The sequence below is a fragment of the Branchiostoma belcheri genome, unplaced genomic scaffold, assembly GCF_001625305.1.
Source record: "Branchiostoma belcheri isolate BF01 breed outbred unplaced genomic scaffold, Haploidv18h27 scaffold57, whole genome shotgun sequence".
Classification (NCBI taxonomy): Eukaryota; Metazoa; Chordata; class Leptocardii; order Amphioxiformes; family Branchiostomatidae; genus Branchiostoma; species Branchiostoma belcheri.
Window position 1 is genome coordinate 558977 of NW_017804209.1, and position 12187 is coordinate 571163.

A 12187-nucleotide genomic window follows, 5' to 3' on the forward strand; every position below is an offset into this window, starting at 1 on the left:
GAGACAAACGACATCAAAATACTAATCTTCGTCTCTCTCTTTCTACTTACCTCACAGCACATGCTGTTGATCCCTGAGAAAATTTTAGGGATGTATTCTATGCAGATTTAAAGTTGTCCCAAATGTCAATACGTAAAGGAAAATACGGGCATGGCTACTGTTTTCTAACAGTATAATGTTTCATTGAATCTTGATCTTGTAGAACCAAACCCTTTGTTCTTACCAGTACAGGTGACTCCGTCCCCGCTGTAACCGGTGTTACAGGCACAGGTGAAACTGCTGTCTGTGTTAGTACAGGTTGCTTGGTCGTGGCAATTGTCCGAGCCGTCTGTACATTCGTCGATATCTGTAGAGACAAACGACATCAAAATACTAGTAATCTAGTAATCTTCGTCTCTCTCTTTCTACTAACCTCACAGCACATGCTGTTGATCCCTGAGGAAATTTAAAGGGATCTATTCTAGGCAGATTTAAAGTTGTACCGAATGTCAATACGTAAAGGAAAATACGGGCATGGCTACTGTTTTCTAACAGTATTATGTTTCATTGAATCTTGTAGAACCAAACCCTTTGTTCTTACCAGTACAGGTGACTCCGTCCCCGCTGTAACCGGTGTTACAGGCACAGGTGAAACTGCTGTCTGTGTTAGTACAAGTTGCTTGGTCGTGGCAATTGTCCGAGCCGTCTGTACATTCGTCGATATCTGTAGAGACAAACGACATCAACATACTAGTAATCTAGTAATCTTCGTCTCTCTCTTTCTACTAACCTCACAGCACATGCTGTTGATCCCTGAGGAAATTTAAAGGGATCTATTCTATGCAGATTTAAAGTTGTACCGAATGTCAATACGTAAAGGAAAATACGGGCATGGCTACTGTTTTCTAACAGTATAATGTTTCATTGAATCTTGTAGAACCAAACACTTGCTTCTTACCAGTACAGGTGACTCCGTCCCCGCTGTAACCGGTGTTACAGGCACAGGTGAAACTGCCGTCTGTGTTAGTACAGGTTGCTTGTTCGTGGCAGTTGTCCGAGCCGTCTGTACATTCGTCGATATCTGTAGAGACAAACGACATCAAAATACTAGTAATCTAGTAATCTTCGTCCCTCTCTTTTCTACTAACCTCACAGCACATGCTGTTGATCCCTGAGGAAATTTAAGGGATCTAATTTTCGCAGACCAAAACTTGTACCGAATGTCAATACGTAAAGGAATATACGGCAATGGCTACTGTTTTCTAAAAGTGTAATGTTTCATTGAATCTTGTAGAACCAAACCCTTTGTTCTTACCAGTACAGGTGACTCCGTCCCCGCTGTAACCGGTGTTACAGGCACAGGTGAAACTGCTCTCTGTGTTAGTACAGGTTGCTTGGTCGTGGCAATTGTCCGAGCCGTCTGTACATTCGTCGATATCTGTTGAGACAAACGACATCAAAATACTAGTAATCTAGTAATCTTCGTCTCTCTCTCTTTCTACTAACCTCATAGCACATGCTGTTGATCCCTGAGGAAATTTAAGGGATCTATTTTTCGCAGACCAAAAGTTGTACCGAATGTCAATACGTAAAGGAAAATACGGGCATGGCTACTGTTTTCTAACAGTATAATGTTTCATTTAATCTTGTAGAACCAAGCCCCTTTATTCTTACCAGTACAGGTGACCCCGTCCCCGCTGTAACCGGTGTTACAGGTACAGGTGAAACTGCTGTCTGTGTTAGTACAGGTTGCTTGGTCGTGGCAATTGTCCGAGCCGTCTGTACATTCGTCGATATCTGTAGAGACAAACGCCATCAAAATACTAGTAATCTAGTCATCTTTATCCCTCTCATTTCTACTAACCTCACAGCACATGCCGTTGATCCCTGAGAAAATTTTAGGGATCTATTTTATGCAGACCAAAAGTTGTACGGAATGTCAATACGTAAAGGAAAATATGGGCATGGCTACTGTTTTCTAACAGGATAATGTTTAATTGAATCTTGTAGAACCAAACCCCTTTGTTCTTACCAGTACAGGTGACTCCGTCCCCGCTGTAACCGGTGTTACAGACACAGGTGAAACTGCTGTCTGTGTTAGTACAGGTTGCTTGGTCGTGGCAATTGTCCGAGCCGTCTGTACATTCGTCGATATCTGTAGAGACAAACGACATCAAAATACTAGTAATCTAGCAATCTCCGTCTCTCTCTTTCTACTGACCTCACAGCACATGCTATTGACCCCTGAGGAAATTCAAGGGATCTATTCTATGCAGATTTAAAGTTGTACCGAATGTCAATACGTAAAGGAAAATACGGGCATGGCTACTGTTTTCTAACAGTATTATGTTTCATTGAATCTTGTAGAACCAAACCCTTTGTTCTTACCAGTACAGGAGACTCCGTCCCCGCTGTAACCGGTGTTACAGGCACAGGTGAAACTGCCGTCTGTGTTAGTACAGGTTGCCTCAGTGTGGCAGTTGGCTGTGTCAGTTGCACACTCGTCGATATCTGTGAAGTTAAACCACATACGTATCAATCTTACACTGATACACATTTCTAATGAACCAACAAGAACCTATTGTAGAAATATATTATACAAGAAAACATTTCCCTAACAACAGAATGTTGAACAAAATATTTTTGTGCAACCAAATATGTTTGCTCTTACCAACACAGTTTACTCCGTCTCCGCTGTAACCGGTATCACAGGAACATGTAAAACTACCGATCGTATTTGTACAGCCTGCGTCATCGTGGCAGTTGTCCGTGTCAGTTGTACATTCGTCGATATCTGTAGAAGCAAACCGCAACAACATACCAGCCACAGTCGTCTTAATCTTTGCTTTGAATCTTACAATCTATGCTAGCTGGTAATCCATGGAGCGTGAGTGCAAAATTAATTTTCTTCCGGCAAAGGAAAACATTATTTCTTCTTCTAACCTACTTTAAAGACAGATGACAGGCTCACAGTAAATAGCGACACTTGGAGCGGTAAATTGTGAAGCGCAGGCACTAAGTGAAACATCAAGTTGATATTATTTGACACGAACAGGGCATACATTTCGAATTCATAGTTTTGACGCGATCAGGGTTTGCACTCTGACTGTTGGCAGATTTATATTACGTCCTATTACATTGCTTGTCCTAAGTAAGTATAAAAATTCAATGTTTCTAAAACATACTCATTTTTTCAGTTCAAAGTTAATGTAATACAAAACGCAGAAAATAGTCACGCCAATATTGTGATACTGTAAACGTCTGTATCTGAGGTTTAGCGACGAACATAATTACTTAATCGTTTACATATTTTCCATTTTTCAAGCACACCTTAGGAGATCCGTTAAAAACACTGAAATCGTAAGCCATGAACTAGCGCTTAATGAATCCAAATATGACACATTTTGTGACATTTAAATCCAAGACAAGGAATGCAAAGATTCTATCTGTACATGTGTAACGTTTTACAGATGTATAACAAAATACAACCGGCTCGCTTGTTCTTACCGGTACAGGAGACTCCGTCCCCGGTGTAACCGGCGTTACAGGTACAGGTGAAACTGCCGATTGCGTTACCACAGGTTGCATCAGCGTGGCAGTTGTCTGTGTCAATTGCACATTCGTCGATATCTGTGGAGGTAAACCACATACATACGTATCAATCTTACACGGATGTACATTAATAAGAACATCTTTAGAAACTAACTCTACCAGCAATTGATATTTCCTAACAGCAGAATGGTGAACAAATGTGCAACCAAATATGTTTGTTCTTACCAGTACAGGAGACTCCGTCCCCGGTGTAACCGGTGTTACAGGTACAGGTGAAACTGCCGTCTATGTCAGTACATGTTGCATCATCGTGACAGTTGTCTGTGTCAGTTGCACATTCGTCGATATCTGTAAAATCAAGAGCTCCCGGGTTCGAGTCCTGACATGCCACCGATCTTGTGCCCTTGGGAAAGGCATTTTACACGACTTTCCTCACTTAACTGGTCGAAAGCTCTAGGTGAGAGAACTTTTTTTTGTGTTGGACCAAATGTTTTACTTTTAACCCTCAAACACCCGAACTTTTTTGTGACGTTAATGCCCGAACGGGGTCCAAATGGACCCCATTTGGTTTCTTTCAAATTTATATTCCTTTTTGCATCCTTTCAGTGACATTTGCACATATATTGGTTAATCATATTAAGACGTTTATTTTGGCATGATTATGTGTTTAAAAATTCCAGCTCATTATCATAATTTATGCAAAAATATTTAAATAGCACATAAAAATGTACGTCTGGGGTCCAAATGGACCCTGTTCGGGTGTTTGAGGGTTAAACATGTAACTACCAACACAGATGAACTTTAATGATAGTATTTAACCCTCAACAGTACACCTTCCCGGACTGATTAATCTGTACACCTGGGGTCCGCGCGGATCCCAGAGCAGTTTTTTGCTAATTTTTAGAAATTATCAACATGCTACCAGCTCAATTGTTTTGCAAACTGATGTGGGAACCTCTGTGTCCACATTACATACAGAAATCATACATTTTGAACTTTTTCTATTTTTTTGGTGAAGAAAAGAAGACAAGAAGAAATACCCGATTTTTAAACCCATTTCAGACTGTATAAAAATTGTTGTACTCACTTGTCTCACAATGGTCTCCTTCGTACCCAGGTTCACAGGTGCAGTTGTATCCTACTGGGTGCAGCTCGTAGCACGTTCCGTTGTTCAGGCATGGCTTGGCGCTGCACTCGTCAATATCTGCAACATGGGAGGAAGGAAAGGATTTCGATTTGATTCGATTTCAAGACTCAAGAATTATCTATTGATCATTCGCAGTAAACTTAAAGTACAAGTTACTGAATTCAGAATCAATGTACATTTCTATTTGTACATTGATACAATGTTAGGTCTGAATTGATAATATTCTTCCAGATTTGAAATTGTAAAAAGTCGACAATTCAGCCATTTGGGCTGCCACAGACGTTTAACCTGTATGTTCATGTTTATGTGAATAATAAACCAGTCGTCATCATCATCATTATCATCTTAAATTGAACATGTTAACAAAGAAACCAGCAGGAAAGATGGTGACCTACCGATCTCACAAATGAATTTTTTCTTTATCAAGCAGCTCTCGAAAGCCCACTTGTTGAGGTAGCCCCCGTGATCTCTGGCATGGCAGACACAGTCGGCCTCGTCGGTGTTGGGGTAGTCTGGATGCCAGAGGGCGGTAGCATTAGAAAACTCATCTGCATGATACTCGTCCCCGTCCGTCCATATAAGCTCTCCCTCCGTGAACTACGATATGGGAAAAGCAAACAAGAAACAAACACAGAACAGCGTTATTTATGTTTTACATACAATTCTCTGTTATTTCTGTTTATGTATTAACTTATGTTTTATTATTTCTGTAAACTGGGCCCCACTGAAAATCAACTTGTCAAAGCTGAGTGGGCTACCCAGGTGTGTGCAAATGAAATAAATAAATAAATAAATAAAAGATTTGTTCAAGTTCAACCGGGACGGGGGGCGATATCGACTTCAGACAACCTTTGACCCTTTGATGAGGTCACACGTGGGAAAAATCACGCGTCCACAGCATTTGGGTCAGATAGCTGATGAGGAAGACTGAGTGATTCAGTCGAAAATTTCGGTGAGTCAAATTTTGAGTTGGAGAACAGTTTAACTTCTTCATAAACACAGATTGTTGAACATAATTACAACATGTTGACAAACACAGAAAGTAATCAAGAAACAAACTAACAAATTTGATTCTTTATATATAGAAACACTTTACATTTGGAACCGCATATGTCCCTATGATGAAACAATGCCTATGTATGTCACAATTGCACTACATTCGGAAATGCATTGTTAACAGTAAAAACTAGATTAAGTGCACTGTGAACCAAGTAACCAACTTCGGAGAAAACCGACTATTGTTACTTGTTCCCCTCATGGCATATTTGAGCTGAATTGCAATAAGTCTGACAGACGTGTTTAGAGTTAAAACTTTAGACTGACCCAGTGAAGCTTGTCACGTGGCTTCTTTGAAGTGTGACGTCAACTGTGGGTCAATTAAACCGCGACGGGGGCTGACATTGTCTACCAGATACCTTTGACCCAGAGTTGACGTCACACTTCAAAGAAGCCATGTGACAAGCCACGTCACTGGGTCTTTCTACTGAGGAAGACCAGTCACACTGGTCGAAAGCTCTAGGTGAGATAATTTTTTGTGTTGGACCAAAACTTTTAACTCTAAACACGATAGTCTGACACACGTTAGCCTGGGAACCATCCGGATTTTCCTCGAGAGTTGCGGAGCGAAAATCCGGATGGTATGAATGAATGAATGAATGAATGAATGAATGAATGAATGAATGAATGAAACTTTATTTTCGTGTCGTGCGCATACCACGCCCAGCCCGTGTGGGCTTATACGACACCGTTTGAGAATAAATAATACATAAACAACAGAGAAACAGAGGTACAGAATCCAAACAAAATGTGAACACAAATAAAGTTAGGCTATATACAATTTAAGCAGAACAGAGTGAACTCATAACAGATCATAAATGCAAATAAACAAATCTGTACATAAACTTGATAAAGAACCAAGATTTACACAAAATAAATACAAGTACATAAGGTAAATCAAATATAAATAAGAAGAAAACAAATGTGTAGAAGTAACAAAAGGTGAGAACTGTTGATGTGTTATGAATACAGGTATTTTCTTCTTTTCCCCCACGCTCGATAAATGAAAGTTGCTAGGTCAGATACACCCTCGTTAAAGAGCCACTTAATTCTATTTTCATCTCTTTCCCATATGATGTCAGGTGATTTTGTATAAATTTTACGAAACATATTTTCTCGAAGATCGTCATAAAAGGGACAGTAAAAAAGAAAATGTGTTTCGTTTTCTACTTCATCCAGGTCACACATGGTACACATTCTACTTTCCTCAGGAATTCCCTGGTACCGTCCAGTTTCAATATTGATAGGTAAAATACCAGCTCGCAGCTGCGCACACAATGATCTTTGGCGTTTGGGGAGACACATAGTTACATATTTTTCTATACAGTAAGTATCTTTAAACAGAGCATATGTTCTAAGTTTAGGTTTCAAAAGTACTTTGGTTGCCCAGTCTTGCTTGTATAAGTCAAAAAGCTTCCCTTTAATTTGCCTAATGTCACCCCTCAATGTGTTAAGATAAACATGTTCTTGCTCAACTTTACAGAATATATCCTGGACATTTCTACTCCAGGGGCCATGGTTTTGAAAGTCCCATAAGAATACTTGTTTTGTAATTCTATCATTTGACATATTGATAAGTCTATTCCATAAAGCGATTACAGACCCCTGCTGTCTTATTTCACAGGGCGCCCAGCCCATGTCCCCTGTTGTAGCAAGAACAGGTGCAAATCTGTGCACCCCTAAAAAGCACCTAATTGCTCTGTTCTGCACCACTGAACACTTCTCAGTTGTTTTGTATCCCCAGACACCAGCTGCATAGTCAAGGATGGGACAAACACACGCTTCATAGAGTTGTGTGTATGTGTAGTAACCCAAGTCTTTTAAAACCTTGACTTTACCCAGAACCCCACCTAGAGCTCTCCCTGCAGCCTCTGCAAGAACAGTAGTAGCTGTATTAAAAGACAGGTGTTCATCTAAGAAAAGACCTAAATATTTGTACCGGCTCACATAATCAAGTTTCAAATTTCCAAATCTAAATTCATGGGAACTCCTTCTTACTCCTTTTTTCCTGAAATGCATTATTTGTGTTTTTCCTTGATTGATCATGAGCCGCCACTTAGAACACCAGTCATTTACAATGTTTAGCAGTTCCTGCAGTTCACTTTCATTATCTGCCAATATAATAATGTCGTCTGCATACAGCAGCAGACTTAGAGTCTTCTCACCAAACCTGACTCCCAAACCAGAATCTTTGACATTTTGAGCAAGGTCATTAACATACATAGCAAACAATGTAGGAGATAGTACGTCCCCTTGCTTTACTCCGAAAGGAGTGGGGAACCAGTGTGTACGGTAGTCATTCACCTCTACACAGGCTATTGGGGATTTATACAGAGATAATATATTTTCGAAAAATTTCCCATCAACGCCCATTTGGATGAGTCTGTAGGCTAGAAGGTCCCTGTTTACCCAGTCAAATGCTTTTTGAAAGTCAATAAAGCAAGCAAAAGTTGACTTTCCTTCTTCCATTCTGGCCCTAATCACCGTACATACTGTGTAAATGTGATCAATGCAGGCTCTACCTTTACGGAAACCGTTCTGCTCATCTTCAAGTAGATTTGAGCACTCTAGATACTGGGTTAATCTGTTGTTAAGAACACTTGAGTAAAGTTTATATACAGTACTCATTAAACTAATCCCGCGGTAGTTTAAGGGAACATTAGGGTCTTTCTTAGATGACTTGGGGATGGGCTTAATTATCGATTTGTACCAAGCAGAGGGTATGATGCCACTTTCAAAACAGGTTTGGAAAAGAGTATGCAAAATATGCAGAATGTCTGGTGCTTTCAGCATTTCGTTTGAAATTTCATCTATACCCATTGCTTTTCCTGTCTTGGCTGCTTCCACAGCTGCTGTGACCTCACTAAGTGTGATTTGGGCATTAAGGAATGGGTTCGGAGAGTACGATACATCCTTCATCTCATTTTCAAGCCGATGTTTAAGAGCACAGATCTCTTTGAAGAAGTCATCATCAAATACACCTTCAGCGTTATTACCAGCAAATAAGTTGGAGAAATCTGATTCCCATCTATCCAGAACTGACTTCACATCTTGTATCAAGTCTCCAGATTCATTTACCACTTTCATAGGGATTTTAGTGCTTCTTTTTGGACCCAACTTATTTACTTCGTTCCAGAATCGCTGGGGGTTATCAGTTTTTAAACACTCTAGCTCTAATACTTGACCTCGTTGGAATTTCCGTTTGTAGAAGCGAAGTTTCTTATCAAAGGCATACTGTCTTTTCTTAAAGACATTCCTTAACTCTTCTTTACACCTTCTGCTTCCTGTACATCTAGTATACTCGCGTTCTGCATCCCTCATATGAACCCATAACCCATCTAACTCTGGATTCCAAAAAGGCTTTCCAGGGCAATGCAACTTTCTAGACCGAGGTATATTTACATTCTGACAATTCACATTTACATCAAAATCATTGTAAATAATCTCACAAAGCGAGTCATAACACATATCAATGTCCTGTTGTGACTTATTCACTTTTTGTATACGGTCTATGAGATTAACCAACGCTCTCCGGCTTATATCAGAGCGCAAAAAGTTTTCTGTCACCTTTCTACGTTTACAGCGAGCCTTAGCACTAGCCTGTGGTACAGATTGTAAGGCCTCTTCAGTTTGAATGTTCACATTAAATCCTACAAATAACAAGGAGTGATCAGGAAGTCTACAACGGTCACCTATCAGGCTCATACAAGAAGTACCACATGCCTCAGCCAGGTGAGCTGGACTCAATACATCAAATTCAAAATAGTTATCAAGACAATCATGGGGCGCTATAATGTAGTCAACAACTGACCTTCCTTTTGGCGACACAGAAGTAAAACGGTTATTTGTCGGAGAAATTCTCCCGTTCAACATACACATCTTTGAGTCCTTCAAGAATTCAATTAAACTGGCGCCATGATTGTTAACAGTAGTGTCAAGAATTTCACGTGGCGGGATCCCGTCCACTTCTACAATACAGTCGTCTAGTCCACCTGTTCGACTATTCAGATCCCCACATATGATAATATTGTCCACATCCTCCAAAGCATACATCTGAGTCAACAGGTGGCCTAGGAATTCATTAGCATCTCGTCCCCATGGAGACTGCTCCGGGGGCAGGTAACAGGAAAACACAACAAACTTGTATTCTGAAATACGATGCTCAAACTGTAGGCCTAGTATTCCATCAACATCTTTGTCTAAGACAACAATATTGTAAGAGTCAAACAGGTCATTCTTTACAAATATACCAACACCACCAGAACCCCTGGGGGCCCTGTGGTGGACCATTCTGTTGTGACCATACCAGGCGTACCCCTCAAGTTCAATTACATCGTTGTCTTTCAGATGAGTTTCGTTCACTGATATAATATCAGGAGATAAATGTAGCAGCACAGTTTCTCTTAACTTACAGTTCAGAGAAGTCCATCCGTTCACGTTCCAGTGAGCAAGGCGAATCTGGTCCCGTACCGGCTGGGCGACGCGCTCTCACGGTTGAGATGACGGAGTGTTGTCGGTGCTAGCATCACGAGTCTCCCGTTTCTTTACTCGCCCGCTTCCGGTGATGAAGTACTCGTTGCCGCCGGGAATCTCTCGCAGGATTGTCCTGAAGTTCAGTTCTATGAGACGGTCGGTGTGGGATTTCGCAGATCTCAGGTACACTCTCTCGTAAGCGTTGTGGTTTTTCAGTTTCTGCTTCTCCCTGAGCACCGCAACCTTCTCCCGGACGGATCGGAACTGCACCTTCACCACGCCGGGGCCTCGGCCTCTGGGCTTCGTTCTCTCCACCGCTACCGCCTCGATGTCGCAGTTCAGGCCATCAACTAGAAGCTCCTTAACCTTTTCCTGGACATCCTCCCCCTCGTCATACGGTAGACCAGACACAATGATAGACTCATCGGGGTCGAAGTTGCTAGGCTTGGAGCTCGAGCCACCTAGTTTGGCCTCCACGGCTTCTACCCGGCTTCTCAGCTGACCAATCTCCATGTCGAATTCGTCCCGGATTTCCTTGGCTTTCTTCTCGATCTCGGCTTTTAGAGCCTCACCGGACTTGGTAATCAGCTTCTCCAAGGATGAACGAAGATTGTCAACTTTACTATTTAGCTGCTTTTCGAAGTTGGCGGACATTCCATCCAACTTCTTGTTGAGGGCTTTCAACTCGTTCATAATGGCGGCGTCGCCCTCCCTCCCTGTAGCAGCGCCGGTGTTCCCTGCATCCTTTTTCGCGCTTTCTCGTGTCTTCACACCTCCTCCCTTGTCAGACATACCTAGAAGGTTCCAGGACACTACTGCACAAAACAGAGCTGACTTATCGCAACTCTGAACTCAAAAATCCATCAGAATATGCCCGACACTTGAGGAGCATTTGAGAAGACGCGCGTATCTTCCACTGACCTCTGACCCTTGCTGACCTCTGACCTCTGACCTCTGATGGTACTCAGGCTAGATAGACGTTAGCCTGGGTACCATCCGGATTTTCCGTTGGGGAGCGAAAATCTTGATGGTAATCAGGCTACATAGACGTTAGCCTGGGTACCGTCCGGATTTTCCTCGAGAGTTGCGGAGCGAAAATCCGGATGGTACTCAGGCTAGATAGACGTTAATGAATCATTAAACGTTACTCACCACATCGTTCACGCCTATCCAAAAGTAGTGAACGTTATTATCCGTCGCATATTGTATAATGAAGTCCAACTTCGCATCGTCTTCTATGGTGACCAGGCGGCCCCTGTCCTGAGTGCTGCACGTGTGATACGCCATGGGCCAGTTCGCCTGGGTTTCGTACGTCTTGATGCACATGCCTTCGAACGAGTCGTCCCAACCGACGGGGCACTCAACTGCAGAAAAAAAAACGTCTTTTAGATTGATTTGATTTGATTTATTGAAATTGCAAGCAGCACAATACACGTGAGACATATACACATAAGTAATACAAACACAATTCTTTACAAGAATCAGATTTAGCAGCCACGTATACTAGTAGATCTAAAAAGACAACTCTTTGAAAGAAAGGAAAGGAATGAATGAATGAATGAATGAATGAATGAATGAATAAATGAATGAATGAATGAATGAATGAATGAATGAATGAATGAATGAATGAATGAATGAATGAATGAATGAATGAATGAATGAATGAATGAATGAATGAATGAATGAATGAATGAATGAATGAATGGCAGTGCTGACAGGTCTTTAATAGGCAGTACTTACAGAGTACCGGGGCTTCAGTTGGACCGACGTGTTCCTCTGTAACACACAAACAAGACTGAGTCACATATGCAATTATTGCAACGAAATAACAATCGCCTGGTCTATTTTGAATTTCAAACTATCAGCTATTTAAAGAGTCACATCAAATGGAATTAATTACACAGCAATGGTAGCAAAGTACAATGTATGGCAAGTTATTGGGCGGTAAACAGTACAACATTCCCAGTATAATATATATAT

General features: G+C 41.3%; 1 protein-coding gene across 1 annotated transcript in view; it reads right to left on the minus strand.

The window, feature by feature from the left end:
- LOC109481633 (fibrillin-1-like) overlaps positions 1–10999 on the minus strand; it is a 32837-nt gene extending 21838 nt beyond the window's left edge. The window contains exons 1-12 of the mRNA XM_019784213.1: positions 10283–10999; positions 5074–5275; positions 4619–4735; positions 3757–3879; positions 3487–3609; positions 2651–2773; positions 2368–2490; positions 2012–2134; positions 1654–1776; positions 1295–1417; positions 938–1060; positions 581–703 (exon numbers count right to left, since the gene is read on the minus strand). Coding sequence (XP_019639772.1) covers positions 581–703; positions 938–1060; positions 1295–1417; positions 1654–1776; positions 2012–2134; positions 2368–2490; positions 2651–2773; positions 3487–3609; positions 3757–3879; positions 4619–4735; positions 5074–5275; positions 10283–10999 — 2143 coding nt within the window. The remainder of the gene's footprint in view (positions 1–580; positions 704–937; positions 1061–1294; positions 1418–1653; positions 1777–2011; positions 2135–2367; positions 2491–2650; positions 2774–3486; positions 3610–3756; positions 3880–4618; positions 4736–5073; positions 5276–10282) is intronic.
- Positions 11000–12187: the final 1188 nt, after the last annotated feature.